The sequence below is a fragment of the Pan paniscus genome, chromosome 17 (genome assembly GCF_029289425.2).
Source record: "Pan paniscus chromosome 17, NHGRI_mPanPan1-v2.0_pri, whole genome shotgun sequence".
NCBI classification, from domain to species: domain Eukaryota; kingdom Metazoa; phylum Chordata; class Mammalia; order Primates; family Hominidae; genus Pan; species Pan paniscus.
Window position 1 is genome coordinate 79,809,042 of NC_073266.2, and position 21,024 is coordinate 79,830,065.

Below are 21,024 nucleotides of genomic sequence, written 5' to 3' on the forward strand. Positions count from 1 at the left end.
TGATTAAACTAAGGCTTAAAGACATGAATGCCTTCTGTTTTTTATAGTTAAAAGCAAAACTGTGACTGGAACAAAGAACTTTAGCCATTCTGTTAAATGTTCTCTTTACTGTCCTATGCCTATAAAATAAAACTAAGAAGGAAGTAAAGATAACGATGGGCAAAGTGAACTCCCAACTTTTAGGCTCTTTTATTTAAAAGGCAGAAGGGTTGAAGAAAGGGGAAATGAGAGATTGAAAAAAGAGTGAAAGGCTAAATGCTAAAGTACATGCTAAACAAAAAACAGAGAACAAAGGAAGAGTTTCAGGATTATTATATGTGGTTCACATTGTTATATACCAGTTTGATGAGTTTGATGTAATAAGCAACATGAACAGGTAATTTTAAATGAGATAAATATGCCATAAAATATTACTAACAGTCATTGACACTGGATTCTGGACTAGAATGTACCAATAAGAAGTTATTTTTGTTCAGAATAAACCAAATAGAGAAAGTAGAAAAGTAGAGCTATCTGTGAAGTAGCTTATGTGTCTTTGGAAATACTAAAACTGAAAGTTGGATGCATGGTTCAGAGCAGTTTATGTTGGAAATCTATTACAAATGGCCTAATCGTGAGGAGGATATGAGCCATGTTTTTTAAAATATAGATGGCACCATATTTTAATAATTTAATAATTTTGTAACCTCATCTATTCATGTCTTCTATAAGTTTAGTTCCACTAAAAGCAGAACTTATCATTCTTGATTTCTTGTTGGCATTTTCAATTTAGGGAAGATAGAGGAAGCAAAAAGAGGAACTGATATTCTGAATTAGCAAGTAAGAATTCTTTAGTATTGGAGAAGTGATAGGACCCTTGCAAGAAAGCAACAGTGGTGCATCACAGAGTTTGTATCTCAAAGAAAGAAAACATTGGTGTGTTTAATTGGACTTTGTGAAAATAATATTTAAAACTTACACAAAACGTTATGTATAATCTTATATAGCAGAGAGTTTCTAAAGGAATATGCCTCAAGGAAAATGGGAAAGTTAAAAGATCCAAATGTTTGGCTCTGTAAAACCAAATTTTCCAAGTAGGGAAGGCAGTGGTTTCCAAAGGGCATAGAAATCTATATAAGAGGAATATTATTGTGTGTTTAGACATGCATAGAATATCACTAGAGTAAATACAGTAAAAAGGCGACATACCAATATGGTAAGGGGAAGAACCATCTTAACAACAGTCCCTGTTCAAGTACTAAAAGTGTTAGTTCTACGTGAGTCAGAACTTGTACTTGAGTCAACAGTGCTGTGGCCCCTAATAAAATCACATTGTTCTAATCTGTTCTGTTCCATTGTATTCTAAGCTGATCAGAAGAGTGCTCCTTTTAGCCTACCATCATGTTTTAATACAGACATTAGAAAAACTATAGTGTATAACATTTTGGCATAATAATAAGTCGAGAAGTCATGTTTAAGGAAAGTTTGAAGGAATTTAGGAATGTTTAACCTGGAGAAGAGATGGCTTGGGGATGAAAAGATATTTTAAAGGTTTTTAGGTAGAAGGATGATGAGGCACACTGTGCAGCTAAGGTACAGAGCTAATACTAACAAGCAGAGATAACAGAGGCTGATTTCTTTTATAAGAAAAACTTCCTAATTGAGCTATCTAAAATGCAGTGATCTCCCTTAATAAACTAAGAATCTTCTTTCATTGTTAGCAGTCAGAGGCTAACCATCATTCACCAGTGAGGTAAAGCTTTGTGTTTCCTAATATCTGATGGAACTAATTACCTTTAACTTTCGAATCCTTGAGAAAGATTGATCCATAGGGAAAAGGTAGGCCCCCAACAGTGAGTAGAAAGAGGAAAAGAAAAGTGACTTCCCTCTTCTAAGTAGGGCCATATTCAGCTTCTCATTCCATGCCCATATTTCTCTAGATCAGACTCTTAAACTACTAATTCAAAGGTCATTCACAGTTATGTTTTGGTGCCACTTATCCCCATATCTAGAAAGCAAGACTACATAATCATTAGGTTGTAGCCCTCTATATGTCTATAGTGATTTGGTTTGACCAAATGATGTTTATATTTTTAATACCTATTAAATTTATAAATCACTCATTATAGGATCCATGTTTGTGAACAATTTTTATTTATAACTGTATTTTCAAAGCAGTAGTTACACTGATTTTTTTCTTAGTGAAATTCATTTTTTCAACTAAGTCATCTTTATAAGGGAACTCATTTAAGTCATCTAATTTAATCATCTTTATGGCCGGGCACGGTGGCTCACGCCTATAATCCCAGCACTTTGGGAGGCCAAGGCGGGCAGATCACCTGAGGTCAGGGGTTCGAGACCAGCCAAACATGGTGAAACCCCATCTCTACTAAAAATATAAAAAATTAGCTGGATGTGGTGCCGCGCACCTGTAATCCCAGCTACTTGGGAGGCTGAGGCAGGAGAATCACTTGAACCCAGGAGGCGGCAGAGGTTGCAGTGAGCCAAGATTGTGCCACTGCACTCCAGCCTGCGTGAGAAGAGCAAAAAATTCTGTTAAAAAAAAAATATATAAGGGAACTCATTTACTGGCTTTTTTTGTGGTGTGATATTAAATAGGAGCTAGCTCTACAGGCTAGAATAAAGGGAGAATGTATCAGAATTGACGGGAATGAACAAGATGAATTGTTTTCTGGAGAAAGTTTTCCTGATACCTTTTAATGTTAAGATAATCAACTAAAACTCAAAGATGACTGAGAACTACAAGTAATCCTAAACTTAACAAATGCTCTTATTACAGTAAAAGCTCTGTTATCCAACTCAATCAGGACCTATAGTAGGTCAGTTTAACAGGATGGTTAAAGCAAGAAATCAGGAAAATGGTATCTACCTTAGATAACTTATTTTAACTTAAAATGTATATATGTTATTTTCTTTTACCAGTCTTTTGATATAGGCATCTCTTTTGTGTGAATCTGTTGATTATAGTTAAACATCTTCTTTCTCAGGTAAATCACATCTGTAATGCAGTTGTCTATGATTTGCAGGTTAAAGTTCTTTAAAGAGGATCCAGAAATATTTCTGATATGCACTGTAGAGTTTTTCTAGATTTTTATATTTTTCTCAATCTTTTACAATTGTCTTATACGTAATAGTTAAACAGCAATGTTTTAAGCAATTTGCATTTATCAGTTTTTCCCAAAACTTTCAACTTAGTTGTCATGGAAAACTTACTTTTTATACTTTTTTCATATTCATTGAAACATCTGGTTGGGTTACATGACTTAATTGTTACGCTCACTTTATACATTTCCATGACATTCTGTAATTTAAATGATGAATACCACTGACATAAATAGCTTTGTGTGAATAAACGCAATTGACTCCTGATAAATAACTTACTCTGCAAATGAGGATTCATGCTTGAGGGGAGCCTGTTTACCCTGAGTGATCACTATGCCATAGGTATGATATAAGAAGGCTTCTCTTTTATATGTAGTAACTCGGTTGTTCTGTTGGACATACCAGTTTGGTTTTGTTTAATTCCCTTAACTACCTTGTCCCAAGTCATTTCAGAGGATTTAATGGTTAATCACTTTTTACCTGGTCTCAGATGTTTACGGACTGACATGGAACATCTCTCTCCAGAGCATGAGGTGAGCCACTGTGATTACCAGTGCCATATTCATGTTTTAATACCTCATATATAGACTTGCAGTCTTCTCTATGTGAGGCTTATGATATGCTGTAATTTTTTTAAATCTAGCTGAATGTCATTTTATCGATTTATTTACTAGATGCGATATCTTCAGCAACTCCTTTCACATCTTTAAGCCTCTCTTTAATTGTCTACAGTAGGGATAATACACTCTCCTTCACTTAATATAATGAGACTTTAATAAGATAATGTGTGTGAAAATTTTTAACTATAAAATATTAGTTATCTCTGACCATCAACTTTCTTAAATGCAGTTTCTATTTTCCATCTTCATTTCTTCGTAACTATTTTATTTCATTCTATTTGTCTCCTGTTTCCCCTCGTTTCCTCCAAATCCCTGTTTATCATTTATTTTCTATTCTGTATCTTCAACCTATTTTTCCATCAGCTTTTCCTTTTACGATGTTTGACTCTCCACTCCTAAATAGCAAAACCTTCCTTTCATCCCTCTCCAAGTCTCTTATTCTTCCTGATCATCCACATTTACTCTCTCAACTTTTATAGTGTCTATTGGTACATCATATTCCCTGCATCACACTAATCCATTGAAACTGCCATCTTTAAGATCACTCATGACCAAGCTGCCACCCTGATAGGACTTTTTTTTAGTTCTTATAGCTTCACGTCTCTCTGCAGCATTTTCTGATTCAAAACTCCTGTGGCTCCTGGGACTCCACTTCTATTCCTGTTTTTTTCTTACTTCTCTAGTCAGTTCTTCCCAATCTCCCCTCCTTTCTTACCTCACCTTTTCATTCATTAGAATTACTCTCCATGAACAAGTTCATCCATACTCATCATCTAACTTGCCTTTACTATATGTTAATATGACACAAGTTTCATCTTCTGCTCTAACCCCATGCTGGAGCCATAGAACTTCATGGCTCACTGCCACCTGTCTATTCCACCTGCATGTCCTACAGGCATCATTTAAAATTCAGCATGGCCAATCCCCTCAACCAGAATTACTCTCTGTCTCCCACTTTGGCTAATGCCATACTGCTTTCTCCCCAAGTCATATACCTGATAGTTAACATAGAGTATGTCCAATTAGTTCTTTAATTTCATAATGTCTTTCTAATCTCTTCCGTTTCTTTATACCTGTGCCACCCTGTTAGTTGAATCTCATTCAATGAGATTATTGTTATCTCATTGAAACCATTGTAGAATGTCCTAATTTTTCTCCAATCTTAGCTCTCTACTGTTGTTTCTCACTACAGCCAAAGTACTTTTCCTAAAGTATAAATCTCTTCGTGTTATTCTCCTATTAAAAACCCTTTACAAGTTTCTTACATACAAGGCCTTTTATCATCTGACACCTGTTCATCTTGATAGTTTCATCCTGCGCCCTTTCTCCTCCATCACACACTCTGCCCCAGCCATGCCAAACTAATTCATCTCCACCATATAACATCGTCTTTTGCTTCCATGCCTTTGCCTATTCTCTTCCCTCTGTCAAAAGAATGCCATTTCATAATGCAAAGTGTAGAATATACACTCAAAGGCTATATTACATATGTGTTTGTATTAGTCAGGGTTCTCCAGAGAAGCAAAACCAAAATGATATATTAAGAGATTTATTTTAAGGAATTGGCTTATGCAGTTGAGGGGGCTGGCAAGTCCAAAATATGTAGGAGAGACCATAAGGCAGAACACTCAGGCAGGAATTGATGTTGCAGGCTTCAGTCCAAAATACGGAGGGCAGGCTGATAACTCAAGCAGTATTTGAGGCAGATTCCTTCTTCAGGAAACCTCACTTTTTGCTCATAAAGCCTTCAACTGCTTGGATGAGACCTACCCATATTGTTTAGGGCAATAATCTCCTTTACTTAGAATTAATTTATTGTGATGTTCATCACATCTACAGAATACCTTCACAGCAATGCCTGGGTCACTGTTTGATTAAATAACTGGGTGCTATATCCTAGCCAAATTGACACAAAAGACTATGACTATCAGTCTTGTTTAAGAAATAGTTATACTGTCACAAAGTTGATGGGGGAAAAAAGAAGGAAAAATTTTTTAAATAATAATAATTAAACTAACACCCATGTAATTACTACCTAGCTTAAGAAATAGAAAATTACCAGTATCTTAAAAGTTCAATATATGCCCCTCCCTAATCATGTCCCTCTCCTGTGCTCCTCCAAGTTTAACACTTGCCCAGAATTTTATATTTTCATACTTTGTTTTTCTTATTGTTTTACCACATATTTATTTATCCCTAAACAACATATTGTTTAATTTTGCATATTTCTCCTATCCTGTATATATGGAATCTCCTGTATGTATTCTTATATGATTTGCTTTTTTCACTCATTTTGTTTATAAATTTCATTCTTATTGATATTTGCAAAAGTAGTTATTTTATTGTCCTTACTGAATAGTATTCCTTTGTATGATTATGCCATAGTTTATCCATTCTTCTTTCTGGGAAAATAGGTGATATTTCCAGTATTTTGTTATTATAAACAGAATTACAAGCATCTTATGATGCACATGTACAAAAGTTTGTCTGTGAGATACAAACTGGGAGTAGAATCAACAGATTGTACAGTGTACACATTTTCAGTTTTGCCAGCTAATGCTAAATTGTTTTCCAAAATGCTAACAATTTATACCCCTATAGGCAGTGTATGGGAGTACTCTTTTAGTTCTTATGTTTGCCAACACTTGGTATTGTTAAACTTTCTAATTTGGTGGATATAAAATTACCATTATGTTTCTGATTTGCATTTCTCTAATTACTGTCAAGTTTGAGCATCCTTTGGTATGCTTATTGATGAGTTGTGTTCTTCTATTAAAGTCTATTTAGGTTTTCTGCCTATTTTTCATTTAGGCTGTCTTAACTGTTACTTTTTGGAAGTTCATTATATATCTGGAATATACCAATACTTTGTCAATTTTATGTTTTATGAATATCTGTTTCCAATTTATGACATGTCTTTTCATATTTTTGGCATCTTCGAACACTGATTCTTAATTTTTTAATAGTCAGATTTATTGATCATTTATAAAAGACATTATTTCCTATACTTCTGAAATTTTTTAAAATTGACTTTATACAATAAAATTATTAATTTTACTAGAATTGGTTTTTATGTATGATGTGAGCTAGCATTCCAATTATATTTCTTTTCCTATATGGACAATTTGTTATTTCAGTATGTTTTTTGAACAGTTCATCCTTTTTGCACTGATTGGCAATGCTTCCTCTGTCATACATGAAGTTCCAGTGTATGTACATGCCTGTTATTGGGGAACATTCTTTCTCACTGGTTTCTTTGTCAATTATTATAAAAATGATATGTTGTCTTCATTACAGTTGTCTTGTTTAAAAGTCCAGAAATCCAGTAGGACAAGTCCAGCATCCTGTCCTTTTTTAGAAATGTTTTGACTGTTCATGACCCTTACCTTCCTCATATAAAGTTTAGTATTATATTGACAAGTTCCAAGAAGGATCTTATTTAGATTCTGATTGAAATTGAATTGACTCTGTAAATTAATTTGGGGATTCTTCTCTATGATTGAGTCTTGCTATATAGAACATGCTATATCTTATATTTATTTAGATCTCCTTTCAACACGCTGGGACTACAGGCGTGAGCCACCATCCCCAGCCTGGTGTTTGTTTGTTTTTTTTCTCTTTCTTTTAAAGTTAGTTTTGAATAGGGATTTATCAGTTTCATTAATCTCAAATATTGAACTTTTAGCTGTGTTGATTTTTCCCTACTGCTTTTTTTTCTGTTTTACTTATATCTGTTTTCATCTGTATTTCCTTTTATTTTGTTTAGGTTTGTTTTTCTATTTTTCTAACTTCTTGAGGAGGAAGCTTAGGTTATTTTTAAACTTTTCTTCTTTTCTGATATATGAATTTAAGGGTTTTGGCTTTTTGTTTGTTTTTTTGACACAGGGTCTCACTGTCACCCATGCTGGAGTACAGTGGTGCTATTTTGGCTCACTGCAACCTCTGCCTCCCAGTGATCCCCCCACCTCAGCCTCCTGAGTAGCTGGGACTACAGGCATGCACCACCATGCCAAGCTAATTTTTTGTATTTTTAGTAGAGACAGGGTTTTGCCACGCTGCCCAGGCTGGTCTCAAACTCTTGGGTTCAAGCGATCCACCCACCTTGGCCTCCCACAGTGCTGGGATTACAGGCTTGAGCCACCATGCTCAGCTACGAATTTAAGGTTTTAAGTATTGTTTTAGCTGTATCCCATGCATTTGCTATATTTTATCTTTATTATCATTTAGTTCAAATTAGAGTTTTATTTCCAGTATTTCATTACTGACCCATGGGGTTTGTTTAATTGGGGGGCAGGGGGAATTATCTTGTGATATTTTTGTTACTGATTTCTATCTTAACTACAGTCAGAGAACAGTCTGATTTCAGTCCTTTGAAATTTGTTAAAGTTATCCTAATGACCCAGAATATGATCAATGTGGCATTTGAAAAGAATATACATTCTGTCGTTATTAGGTATATTGTTTTATATATTTCAATAAAATAAGGTTAGTTAATTTTATGGTTCAATTCTATCTTTGTATCAGTTTTTTTGTGACCTGCTTGTTTCATCAGCTGTTGAAAGACGCGTTGAAAGTTACAATTGGCAGCCAGGCATGGTGGCCCACGCCTGTAATCCCAGCACTTTGGGAGGCTGAGGCAGGCAGATACCTGAGGTCAGGAGTTTGAGACCAGCCTGACCAACATGGAGAAACCCCGTCTCTACTAAAAATACAAAATTAGCCAGGTGTGGTGGTGCATGCTTGTAATTCCAGCTACTTGGGAGGCTGAGGCAGGAGAATCATTTGAACCCAGGAGGTGGAGGTTGCAGTGAGCCAAGATCGCGCCATTGCACTCCAGCCTGGGCAACAAGAGCGAAACTCCATCTCAAAAAAAAAAAAGTTATGATTGGGGATTGTCTACTTCCCCTTTTAGTTCATTTCAGTTTTGCTTTGTATGTTTCTTAGATGCCCTTTATCAGGTTGAGGAAGTTTCCTTCTATTCCTAGTTTTTGAATGTTTTTATTATGAAGGGATGTTAGATATTGTCAAATGTTTTCTTCTGCATCAATTGAGATGATCATGAGGTTGTTTTTTCTTCTGTTGATACAGTGTATTACATTAATTTATCTTGGAGTACTAAACCAACCATGCATTCCTGGGATAAATCCCACTTGGTTATGTTGAATACTTCCTTTTATATGTAGCTGGATTAAGTTTGCTAGTATTTTGTTGAGGATCCTTGCTTCCAGGATAAATGCTAAATCTAAGTCCTTAGGACAGAACTTATAAGAAGCAAGCCTGTTTCACCGCAAATTTCCCTACCTCCATTAGGGTATGGTGGGACTGAATAAGAGGAATAATTTAAAGACTTTAAAAGGATCAGATTCCCAGATTCCCTTTGCAACCTTGAAGAGAGACTGGAGCTTTACTCTGTAGATATCGGGCATAGCTGAAAACCATACTGAAAAGAGGGAAAATAAGTGACAGCTAGTTAATGATGGGACACCTCATTACCCTTCAAATGCTGGCTGTCAGGTTTATACCTACAGGAGAAAAAAGATCAACAGAAAGTTAGGTTTTTGCCAGATTTAACTTAAAGTGAAGTCTACTGATGCATAAAGAGATTCTAATCCACATTTTGGTGCTCCAGTCATTAGTAGACATCCCAAGATTACCAATCATTTAGAAAAGCCTAGAATACCAAAGATAGAGATGAAAATATAGAAGAAAGAAGGATACTGGAGGAAACAGAGACAATGCAAGGAGGATAAAAAAAATACAAAAAATTCCCCTTAAAAACCAAAAAGCAAAAAACTAGCCAAACAAACAAATGCTATAACCTGTGAGACAAGAGAGTGGGGAAGCAGAGAATACATTCAAAAAAGGGTAACCTAGAGTTTCCCACATGATGCATGATAAAAGTTTCATTCTCTCAGAATAATCCCCAAAGTCCTTATCATAATCTCAAGGCACTATAGGATCTGGCCCTCTCTTCTAGTACATCTAAGACTTCATCTTCTATCCTGTCTCCCTTGCTCACCCTGCACCAACTCTGTCTTCTTTCCTTAGGACATGGCAGGTCTAGTCCCACCTCACAGCCTTTGAGCAGCCTCTTCCTAGCGTCTGCAGCATTTATTCCTCCATCTCCTTCATGTTTTTACTTAAACATTATCATCTCCGTGAAGCCTACCCTGAACACTTCCATGTGAATTGTACCGTTCTCCACTTTGGCCTTCCTAGTACCCCTTATCTTACTCAATGTTTTTTCTAAAACCCTTATCAGTTTCTAATACACTACATAATTTACCTGCTTTTTGTGTATCTATCTCTCTTACTAGAACATAAGCTCCACAAATAGGGAATATTGTCTGTTTTATTTGCTTTATCCCCCCCGTCTAAAAAGATACCTAGCCCGTAGTAGGTAGACTATAAATATTTTTTTAGGGACCTCCATGCCCAAACATGGGCCAAGAATATTCAGAAGAGCCATTCATTTTCTGGTGTGGTTGCCAGATATTAGAGCAGCAGTTTAGATCTCTCTAACCTTTCTATCACTCACTCAGTCTCCCTGCAGGAATCGTGTTAACTTTTACACACCCAGCATATCCCTCATTATATTTTAATAGCCATGGTGCTGTACCTAGTCTCAGCTGTAGACATTAAAATAAGGGATCTTGCTTTTTGCAACCTGGAGAAAGCAAAGGGGCGTAGAACAGGACAGCTTTTACTGGGAAAATATGTGTGTGACCATAGTGTGTGTGTATGTTAAATATATAGATGTATATAAATTTTACTTTTAACATTAGAAGATGGTGAGTAAGCTAAGGGAGAATAGAAAACATTTAGAAAGAAGACTAGTGAAAATCAAAATAAATTATTGTTATATGATTGAGATTTTTTAAAGCTACTTCTGTACCTAGTCTAGCAATCTAATATGAATTCCTTTAACAAAGTAACTGCCAAAACTAAATTTTTAATTAACATATTAGCTTATAGGAATATTAAAAATTAAAACATTAGATTAAACCATAGTATTTTACTATGTAAACTGTATTTCACTAAGGTAAATTTTTTTAATCAGGTTATTTTAAGTTCCATGATAAAAGAATGTGAACAAAAAGTTGAAAACAAGACCGTCCAAGAGCCTCAAGGGTAAGACATTAATTCTTTTTTTAAGGCTACATGTTAACCTTAATTTTTCTATCTAAATTTGCTGTCAATCAGTGTAATGTGTCATTTTGTGTTATGTTATAGTCCTTTGTTTGGAAGACAAGAAAATGATTTAAGTCATTGGTTCTCAAATCCTGGTCCATAAACTATCTCATCAGAATTATCTGGGGAATTTAAAATTCAGGTCTCCACCCCATGCCCTGCGCCTTCTCTCAATATTCTCAGTCAGCCTAGGGATCTGCATGTTTAAAAGCTTCCAACAAAATTCTTTTATATAGCTGGGTTGTTCACTCACCAGTCAAAAGAATGTCTAGAAACTTGTGACAGGAGTTGTAAGATGAACAACGTACTGCATAAAGGACTATCAACTTGGGAATGTTCTAGTCACATGCTTCTAATCAAACTAATTGGAATCCAAGGATTCAGTAAAATTAAAATATAAGCATAGATGTGAAAGAGTATAACGTTGGAGTTTCAGGAGTGGGAGTTATTTACAAATGAGCTGTACGTACTCTTACTGAAATAACCTTGAGCATCTTAAGTGGACTCTATTAGACATAAAAAGCTCAAAAGTACTTTTTTTAAGGCTAACTACTGGGAATAAGTGTTTCATCCTATCAGTCTAGAAACACACACACACTCACGCATACGCTTCTCCCTATTCCCCATGTGTAACACGCATATATCTTTGATGTGTTAGAACCCTTACTTTATAAAGCCTCTTAGAATGGAAGCAGTCTTCTCCATATATAACCATTTTAACCACAGAGGATTAAAACAATAGACACATTCACATCTTCTATATTATTAGTGGTTTTTTATAGAGGTTTTTTACAGGTTTTTCTAACAAACACAAAAATAAACTGAAAATATAATGAATTTCTATACATGTTATAACTGTAACCCAGCTTCAATTTCATCCATACCTGACCTACTTCTCCCTCCCATTCTCTGATATGTATCTTTTAAAGATAAGTATTATTTAAAAAAACATAAACACAATATCATTATCACACCAACATAACAATAACAACTTAATATCATCAACTATCTGGCTTTTGTTCAAATTTCTCCTTGTTTCATAAATGTCAGTGATTTGTTGTTTGTCTTCCTTACAGTTTGTTTCTTTGAGTCAGGGTCCAAATGAGTTCTGTACATTGTAGTTGGTTGCTATGTTGTCTCCTTCAATCCATAGATAGAATGTCACCCTTTTATTCCTTTTTTCTCCGTACAATTTACTTATTGAAGAAACTGAGTCATTTGTCCTATAGAGTTTCCCACAGTCTGAATTTTGGTGATTGCATTTCTCTTCTGTCTTTTAACATGTTCTTCTCTATTTCTTGTATATTTGGTAGCTGGGTCTAGATCTAGAGACTTAATCAGATTCACGGCAAGCTTCTGTTCTCCTCAGGTTTTTACACATATGATTCCGTCTGCCAGGAGTATTCTTACTCTGCCTGGCTAGTTCCTATTCATCCTTCAGGACAGAGCTTAGATGTTGCCTCTTCAGGGAAGCCTTCCTTGACCCCACCCTTCCTCTGAAGTCTATTGTAGATCAAAAGCACAAGAGGAAAGTCTTTTACTTGAAGCAGTAAAAGGAACTGCTTCTAAGATGGAAGGAAAAGCAAGAGTGGGTGCAGATAGAGATATCTGTATCTGTGAAGCGCTCTGCCTTTCGTTGTGGGGAATACAAAGATGTTGCATATATGGATTTCACCTTCAAAGAGCCTGTGGTTAAAAGCAGTATTTTTCAAACTGCAGATCATTGATGTTAGTACATTGTTTAATTAATTCAATTGGTTGTGACACGTATCTCATGCCAAGAAATAGAATCAAATGGAGAGTACATCCCAAGTGGTAAAGATGAGTCTTTCTTATGAAACATCAGTTACCTGTGTAAGTACTACAAGTCATCATGTAAAATGTGGCACTTACTATGGATCTGTGTCAGAAAAGTTTGAAAAGCACTGATCTGCAGGCAGAAAATGTATGCATAACTATTTTGGTACCCTTCTTATATTCATTCAGCAGTAAGTAAAATTCAGAGTGCTTACCATGGGCTGTTCACAAAGATGAGCTTGAGCAAGTCATAGTCTCTTCCCTTGGGGTATTCACAGCTGAAAGTGGGAAAAAGAAGCAGTTAAAAATAAAGATAAACACTAAAACAATGCCTGCAAATGGTTCCAAGGATAAAGGAATACAGGAGTCTTCAGATATGAATGGCTGACTAGGGAGGAAAAAAGGAAGAGCAAAAGAGGATTACATGCAGAAAAATCAGCACTGTGCAAAATGACAAAATTTACAGAGGAGCGTGTTTGGGAACTGTAAGTAAAGCTAGAGTGCAGAGTACATGTGGGAGAATGGTAGAGATAAGTATATAAAGGTAGGCAGGCACCAAACAATAAAGAATTCTGTGTGCCACACTGGGAGATTTGGACTTTATGTTATAGGCCACGTGGTGGCAAACTTTTTTGTAGAGATAGTAAATATTATTTTAAACTTTGGAGACCATACAATCTCTGTCACAGCTACTGAGCTAGACTCTGCTATTGTAGCAGGAAAGCAGCCTTTGGCAATATGTAAATAAATGTGCATGGCTGTGTTTCAGTAAAACTTTATTTATAAAAACAGCAGGCTGGATTTGGCCTGCTACCTGTAGCCAATACTTAGGAACTTTGGTTGTCTAGCATTAGTGTCCATCAGAATCACCTGGAAATTGCTGAGTACCATCCCCAGAGTTTTTGATTCAGAAGATCGGAGTGGAGTCTGAGAATTTGTATTGGTAACAAGTTCCCAGGTGGTGCTAATGCTTCAGGTCTAGGAACCACACCTTGAGAATCACTGCTTTAGGAACCAGACTCTAGTGAATAGAGAAGTGGGTGGAAGAGATGAGAAAGCTGTTACAGGAACCCATGATAAGATGAAGTGTGGTCTTGGATGGGAAGGTAACAATAAGTAATGCTTATGAACCAGATACCATTCTAAACATTTTTCATATATTTGCTAATAATTGTCATACTAAGCCTACAAAGTAGATGCTTTTACTATTCTCATTTTACAGATGACAGAGAGGCAGGTAAGTTGCTCAGAGGCCACCCAGCTACTAAGTGGAGGAACCAGAACCCAGGCATTATGGTCCTTGAGACCGTGACTTTAACCACCATGTTATAATGCCAGTGTATGGCAGAGAATATGAGAAGATGGATTTGAGATCCATATTTCAGATGTGAACTCAATTTAACTTGGCAGCTGATTAAGAGTGAAGGAGAACAGAATCAAAAGATTCCTACATTTCTGATCTGAACATTTAAACGGATGATGATAAAATACAACAAAATGGAACTATAGGAAGAACTATTCTGAAGAGGAATATTTAAAATGTGAGGCACAGGTAGAGAAACACTATAGGCAGTTCATTGAGATTTAAGAACCATTAGCAGCATATGGGTGGTAATTAAAGGCTTATGGTTGGAGCAGTGGTAGATAAATGATATCACTTGAAAAGGGGGCTCTGATGGGGAGAAGGTGACCAGGCATGGAATTAGACACCAACATTTCAGATGCATATGGAAGAACTTAACTGAGAAATAGAAGGCAAACCAGAATGGTGTTAGAAACCAAGTGGAGATTTTATTTTTGTTTTTGTTTTTGTTTTTTTCAAGATAGAGTCTCACTCTGTCTTCCAGGCTGGAGTGCAGTGGCACCATCTCGGCTCACTGCAACCTCCGCCTCCCAGGTTCAAGCAATTCTCCTGCCTTAGCCTCCCTCCCGAGTAGCTGGGATTACAGGCGTGCACCATCATGCCCAGCTAATTAATGTATTTTTACTAGAGAGGGGGTTTCACCATGTTGGCCAGGCTGGTCTCAAACTCCTGACCTCAAGTGATCTACCCGTCTTGACCTCCCAAAGTGCTGGGATTACAGCTGTGAGCCACTGTGCCTGGCCCAAATGGAGATTTTAAAGAGAAGAAAAGAGATAAGTAATATAGGACATAAATAGTTTTAAAGAAGATAGGGATATTAGTTGCAAAGAAAAGATCTGAGATTTGCTTGAAAACTTCCAGTGAGGATACACATTACAAGGTAGCCCATTTCATTTTAATAACTCTTTTTAAAAAATTATCTTTTCCTGGATTAAAATCTCCCTTTCCAAAATGCCTATGCCCTCTAAAACAAGTCTTTATCATCTGGTAGAGGGGTGGGAGAGTGTTACAAACCCCTTTATAAAACTGATAAAAATTTACACTGTGTCTTGGGGTGGGGGCGGAATTGCTGTAATGCAATGTTTTTTTTTTTTTAACTGAAAAGCTTTGTAGTATAGACCTGGGCCTCCTACCTCAGATGGAAAGAATCAGAAGTACTGGATTAGGCCTAGGGATCTGCATTTTCAGAAGTTTTCCAGGTGACTATGATGTGTATCAGTAGACCTACGCAGATATATACACCCCTGCAGATATACATTATATATCCAATTTTTCACATATGATGTATGCAGGTATTGGTTAAGTCACCTAAATCTTCTTCAAGCCAAATATTCTTCATTCCTTTCATTTTTACCTCTTATAGTTTCCAGACTCCTTAACATCATGGTTGGCCTCCTCTTAGAATATCATTAAAACTTGGTATCTCAACTATGGTCTGACCCATACATCCCCTTTTTCTAGATGTAAATTTAAATCATACTTATCTTTTGACTTACACTGAGTTTTCTAAAGAAAGGAAGAGCACTGAAAAGCTAGAATGTTAAGGAAAGGCACCATAGGACTTCAGCTGGGCTTTGAAAGATGGGTAGGCAGTGGATAGAAAGATTTGAGAGTGATTGAACAATAGACTGGACAAACCTGACTGAAGGGGGTCAAAGAGATAGTCAGTGACAGTGGTATGGAAAAACAAGAAATAGATTGCTACATTTCCTGAATGCAAAGCACATTTCATCTTGTAGGTGGTATGTAAGCATTAAAGATTTTTGAGCTAAGATGTGATATCAAGAAGTGACTTTTAGAAGTTAATCTGGTAATTAAAGATGGAAGACTGTTGGAATCACTGAGTTGTGAAGTATTAGCCATGGAAGTAAAAAGAAACAGTAGAGGAGATGCTTCAAAGAATAAGGTCACAGGACTTGTGATTGGTTTGAAATAGAAGTAGAAGGAGCTATTAAATTCACTGTTAGAAACAGAGGAAAATAGTAGAACCACTGGCAAAAAGAGGGGGGAGTTAAAATGGAGAGTTATTTCTAAAGTTAGGGTGTGAACAAAAGCTTGAGATGTTGGCTTTATCTAGCAAATAATAGTAATGTGGGACTGACCCTCAGGAAAAGGGATGCGATTCAATTTGAAACTTGGAGAGTAAGTTTTATAATTGAAGAATCAAGAGCCAAATACTGAACCTTAGGGAAGATTACTTTGTGGGAAGAGAAGCAGCAGGAAAGAGAACCCATTGTTGTACTGTCAGAAGAGCAATGTGGAGAAGCTTTTCAAGGTGGGAGTTGTGGTTTGGTTTTTAACTTGAGTAATTCACAGTGCACACCCTTATAGACTACATAGACCCAGGTGTGCTCCATGGCAGCACACACCTCATGCAGTAGATTCAACAGACATGTTGAGCACCTGCAGCTTGCCACACGTTGTCTTTGACATGTTCAAACACATTATCTTACTTAATCCTCAGAATATTTTACAACAGAAATTGCAAGCTGTGTTTTACAGATGAGGAAACTGAGTCAGAGAGAGCTAAAGCATGTTGGCCAAAGGCACAAGGCAATAAACTAGATTCCAAGTCTATTACAGGACAGTTGTCAGGTCATTGAAAAATTGTGCTTGATCAGTATTCTGTTTCTGTTCAGTACTATGATAAATTAGCAATCTTTAGTGGTCATTTAGATTGTGTTTATTCCCTACAGAGCAGGTTGGTGAAAAAGAAAGAAGAAATGGATTCGAAACTGTTGATTGAAATCAATGCAACTGGCAATTCAGGACATCCCCCAAAAAAGGAATATCCCCCTAAAAAGGAATATACCACAGGATTATTATCAGCACAGCACAAAACTTCATTGCAATTTAATTTACTCATTTGTGAAAATACTGATAATATTTATCTTCCAGGATTGCTGTAAGAATTAAATGAAGTGATAAAGAATAACTACTAACAATTACATCATGCTATTATGTGCCTAGCACTATACTGAGCACTTTACAGTTGTGTTAATATAATCCTAATAACCCTAGGAGGCAAATACTAGAATCATCCTTGTTTTACAGATGAGATTAAATAATTTACCCGAGCTGGTAAACAGAGCCAAGATTCAGTCCAGTCCCAGACTTGTTCCTAACCACTACACATACTGCTTCCTTTACTATAGATAATGAACATGAAAGCTCCTAACCTAGTATGGCATATACAAACTACCCTCCATAAATATTAGTTTCCCTTCTGTGACACCAATTCAGAGTGTGTTCGTTAATGATATGCTACTAAATAAATGAAAATTTTTTATTTTTTTAATTGCTTTACATGAATTTTAAATTTTCTTTCCTAGCTCAATGTCAATTGCTGCCAGCTTAGTGAGTGAAGATACAAAGACCAAGTTTTTGAACAAAATGGGCCAGTTGACAACATCAGGTGCCATGTTGGCCAATGTATTTCAGAGAAAGAAGTAGAAGCAGGAAAGAAGCCCCCAGTAAACACTAAGATGGACCTCAAGCCGACTGGTTCCTTGTACTTGAAGTACTTGCCTTTTTTATTTCCTCAGTTTTATGTTCTTGCATTATAATTTTATCCTAACCTCCAAAGATATTTGCACTGCTTTTAATTACTGCTGTATATTTGTTGATTTTGGAGTTACAACTGTGGTGACAGAAAATTGAGTTGATGGTCTGTACCAAGTCCCTTGTCTATGTTCTTGTCTTTCAGAATAATTTTTATATAAATATATATATAGTGAAGAAGTTTTTTTTAATTTTTGGATGGGATATTCGCAAATATCTGTATTATACACTAAGCTATTACAATGGTACTTAAAATAATGTAAATTTGAAGTCATTGTTATAAAATAATAAAGTGGAGATTACTTAAGTATTTAAATTATGGAAGGATAATGCAGACTTTTTATTGTTTCTTAACTGACTAGAAAGAGCCACCAGCATTACTCTGTGCCTTTTGGACATCAGTTTGTGTGTTCTGTAGGAATTGTGTGCATTCCATTCACACAGTATTTCTTTAGGATGCTGTGATGATTTGAATTACAAATCCTACAGTCAATAGCTAAAGACGAAACCTTCATTTCAGAACTCTCATGAATATTCTTTAAGTGCTATGTGCTATTTAAACCTCCCCAGCACTTAGATGCATATAATGGACTTACCTGAGGAAAGACAGCACATAGGCATGGGGAGAGGTAACCAAGGTGAATTTTACAAACTGGTGTATAGTAGATTTAAATCCTCAAAAATAAATGTAACTGAGAAGAGTTAATAATTGTGAGATTTTTCCCAAATTGAGATACAGAAGAAAATATAGTTTGAATCTGAAATTTAACACTTATTTATGTAAAACATTTTATTTAAGATATTTTCTAATGATTTTAATTTTAGAGAGTACCTTTTCATTCTGTGTGTTACAGAGAAGTACTGAAAAGTTAAGGACACTTGGGGGCTACTTTTTTCCCTCTAAACTAAAAAAGACATTGGCTGAATTATAACTAGTTAGTTATCACCTCGTCCCTTAAAGTCAGTGACCTCCTGTGTTTGATGTATATTACATAGAGTCTTAAGTCAGTGTACAGTTCCACTGGAATTTGACAGTTGTCTCTACAGTCATGCAACTCGAAGTAGAAAAGAGTGCTGGACATAGGAAGGGGGTGCTTGGTTTGAGGGGTTAATGTGAGGCCTTTTTGAAAAATGAATATTTTGATAAAAAGAATTCTTGTTTTAGCACAGTTGATGCACATAAGTGATTCTCATATTTGTTGTATAAACTGGTTTAATACATTTGGAACATAGTTGGATTACATTCATTTCCTGGGAAAGCTAGCTTACCATACATTCAAGTTTATAAAACAATTTGCCATAGGCAAATCCATTTAAAAAGTTCATTCTGAAATTATTTCATTTACCTACAGTGAAATAATTGTGAACTAAGTAGTCTTTCTGAAAACTGTTGGGTTCTAGGCATTCCTGAGAAATTGAAAGTGGCTACCTTTCATGTCAAAAATGTTGATCTATTATAAATAAAATGTTTTTGCATATGTTTTTGTTTTGGTTTGGGCTATGCGTTTTACTTTCATTTTGAAACACTATACTTTCTATTAAGCAAAAAAATGAGAAAAGCCTATATTCATGAGAATATACTAATATTTTGTAAATATAATTTATATAAATTTACCTATTTTGGTTTATTTTTACTAAAAGGGGACCATGTTGCTATAAAACTAATACATTTCAGAGGTACCTGGAAGAAAAATGTTTAAACTCTGATTTGCTTCAAACTATAGTAGAATATGTGTATGTTTGTTATCAGGTGAATGGGTAGAATGTATTTTTATTGTGAACATTTTTCTTAATTAATGAATATATTTATTTAAGTGCTAATGTTTTTTTAAAGGCAATAGTAGGCAAGATTCACAGTGTATTTCAAGTGAGAGTCTCTTTTCTTAAATATTTTAATATCATTAAGATTTCACATTGTGGTTTTGTTGTTTGTTTGTTTTTAGTAAAATATGTCTTGTCTTTACAGACAAGACAGACACTAATCATTGAGACTGAGATTTGGACTGAGTCCAAAATAGGGCATAAAACTCCCATACTCATTCCTTTTAAACAGAAGTAAACTTACGGTACAAGTTTTTAAGTGTTCAACTTAATGAAAAACTAAGTTTGCAAAGTAATGAAAAGCTAATTTGAAATTATACCTGTGTTTCCAGAGTAATCCAGAGATTAAATTTTTTCAGAAATCCAGAAGTGCCATAATTACTAATTTAGCTGAATTCTTCCAAGAACAGTGATTGAATGATGGCAGTATCTATCTCTATACATAGGTGTCTATGACCTTCATTGGTTTGCATTATTCACCCCTTTAGAGAGATTATTTTGCTAAACATCAAATTGATTTTCAACCTGAACGAAATTGTGAGTAATTTAAGTCATGCCATCCTCATTATCCATAGCTTTTAGGATATGTCACTACTATAGGATATGTCACTACTATACACTATAATTCTAATGGGGGTCTCAAGTCAAGGTGCTATCACATTCTTGTTTTTAAAAAGTTGGCTCAAATAGTCTCTCTTAAAGTTTAGAGAGGTGAGATCAGGATGTATTGAATTGTCTTTTCATCATCCCATTTTTCAAGACAACCTATTTTGGACCATTATTTGAACTCCAAGGATGTAACTTTCTGTAGTTACTACCCTGCTGATCTTTGAACTGCAGTAGCTAACTACAGCTAACATTCTGTGCTGGTTATACTTTCTTAACTATTCTTTGTGTAAAGATTGTACTAATTTTTTCAGTTCATTAAAGAAAGTTACACTTTAGCTCTTCAATGTTACACTTAAAGAGCTTTGGACTGTGCGCTGTGGCTCACGCCTGTAATCTCAGCACTTTGGGAGGCCAAGGTGACGAATCACTTGAGGTCAGTAGTTCAAGACCAGCCTGGCCAACGTGGTGAAACCCCGCCTCTAAAAATACAAAAATTAGCCAGGCGTGGTGACGTGGGCCTGTAATCCCTGCTACTCGGGAGGCTGAGACAGGAGAATCGTTTGAACCTGGGAAGCGGAGATTGCAGTGAGCCGATATTGCACCACTGCACTCCAGCCTGGTCCACAGAGCAAGACTCCATCTCAAAAACAAAAAAAAAAAGCTTTGTAAGTAGCAATTCTAATTCATAATTCATGAAATACTCCAGATTAGCCAGGTAACAAAATTCAAACTTCAAGGTTGGATGTTAATTCTCTTATAAGAAAACTACAAAATAAATTTAGCCTTTTGTATGAGTAGACATCTATTTCAAAGTTCTACTGTAACTTTACAGTGTGCTTAGTTTTGATACTATTTTTTTCAGTACATTAAAAAGAAATAGAGACTGGCCGGGCACGGTGGCTCATGCCTGTAATACCAGCACTTTGGGAGGCTGAGGCGGGAAGATCACTTGAGGCCGGG

General features: G+C 35.8%; 1 protein-coding gene across 11 annotated transcripts in view; it reads left to right on the top strand.

Annotated features, from left to right (window-relative positions):
• RELCH (RAB11 binding and LisH domain, coiled-coil and HEAT repeat containing) overlaps positions 1 to 19,112 on the top strand; it is a 119,868-nt gene extending 100,756 nt beyond the window's left edge. For 8 of the 11 annotated variants that reach the window (XM_034943901.3, XM_008952645.5, XM_034943895.3 and 5 more), the window contains 3 exons: positions 3,547 to 3,635; positions 10,783 to 10,853; positions 17,406 to 19,112. In XM_034943901.3, the coding sequence (XP_034799792.1) occupies positions 3,547 to 3,635; positions 10,783 to 10,853; positions 17,406 to 17,526 (281 nt within the window). In that variant the 3' untranslated portion in view covers positions 17,527 to 19,112. The remainder of the gene's footprint in view (positions 1 to 3,546; positions 3,636 to 10,782; positions 10,854 to 17,405) is intronic. The other 3 variants (XM_057300440.2, XM_055102509.2, XM_063597352.1) reach the window with 1 other exon arrangement.
• The last annotated feature ends 1,912 nt before the right edge of the window (positions 19,113 to 21,024 follow it).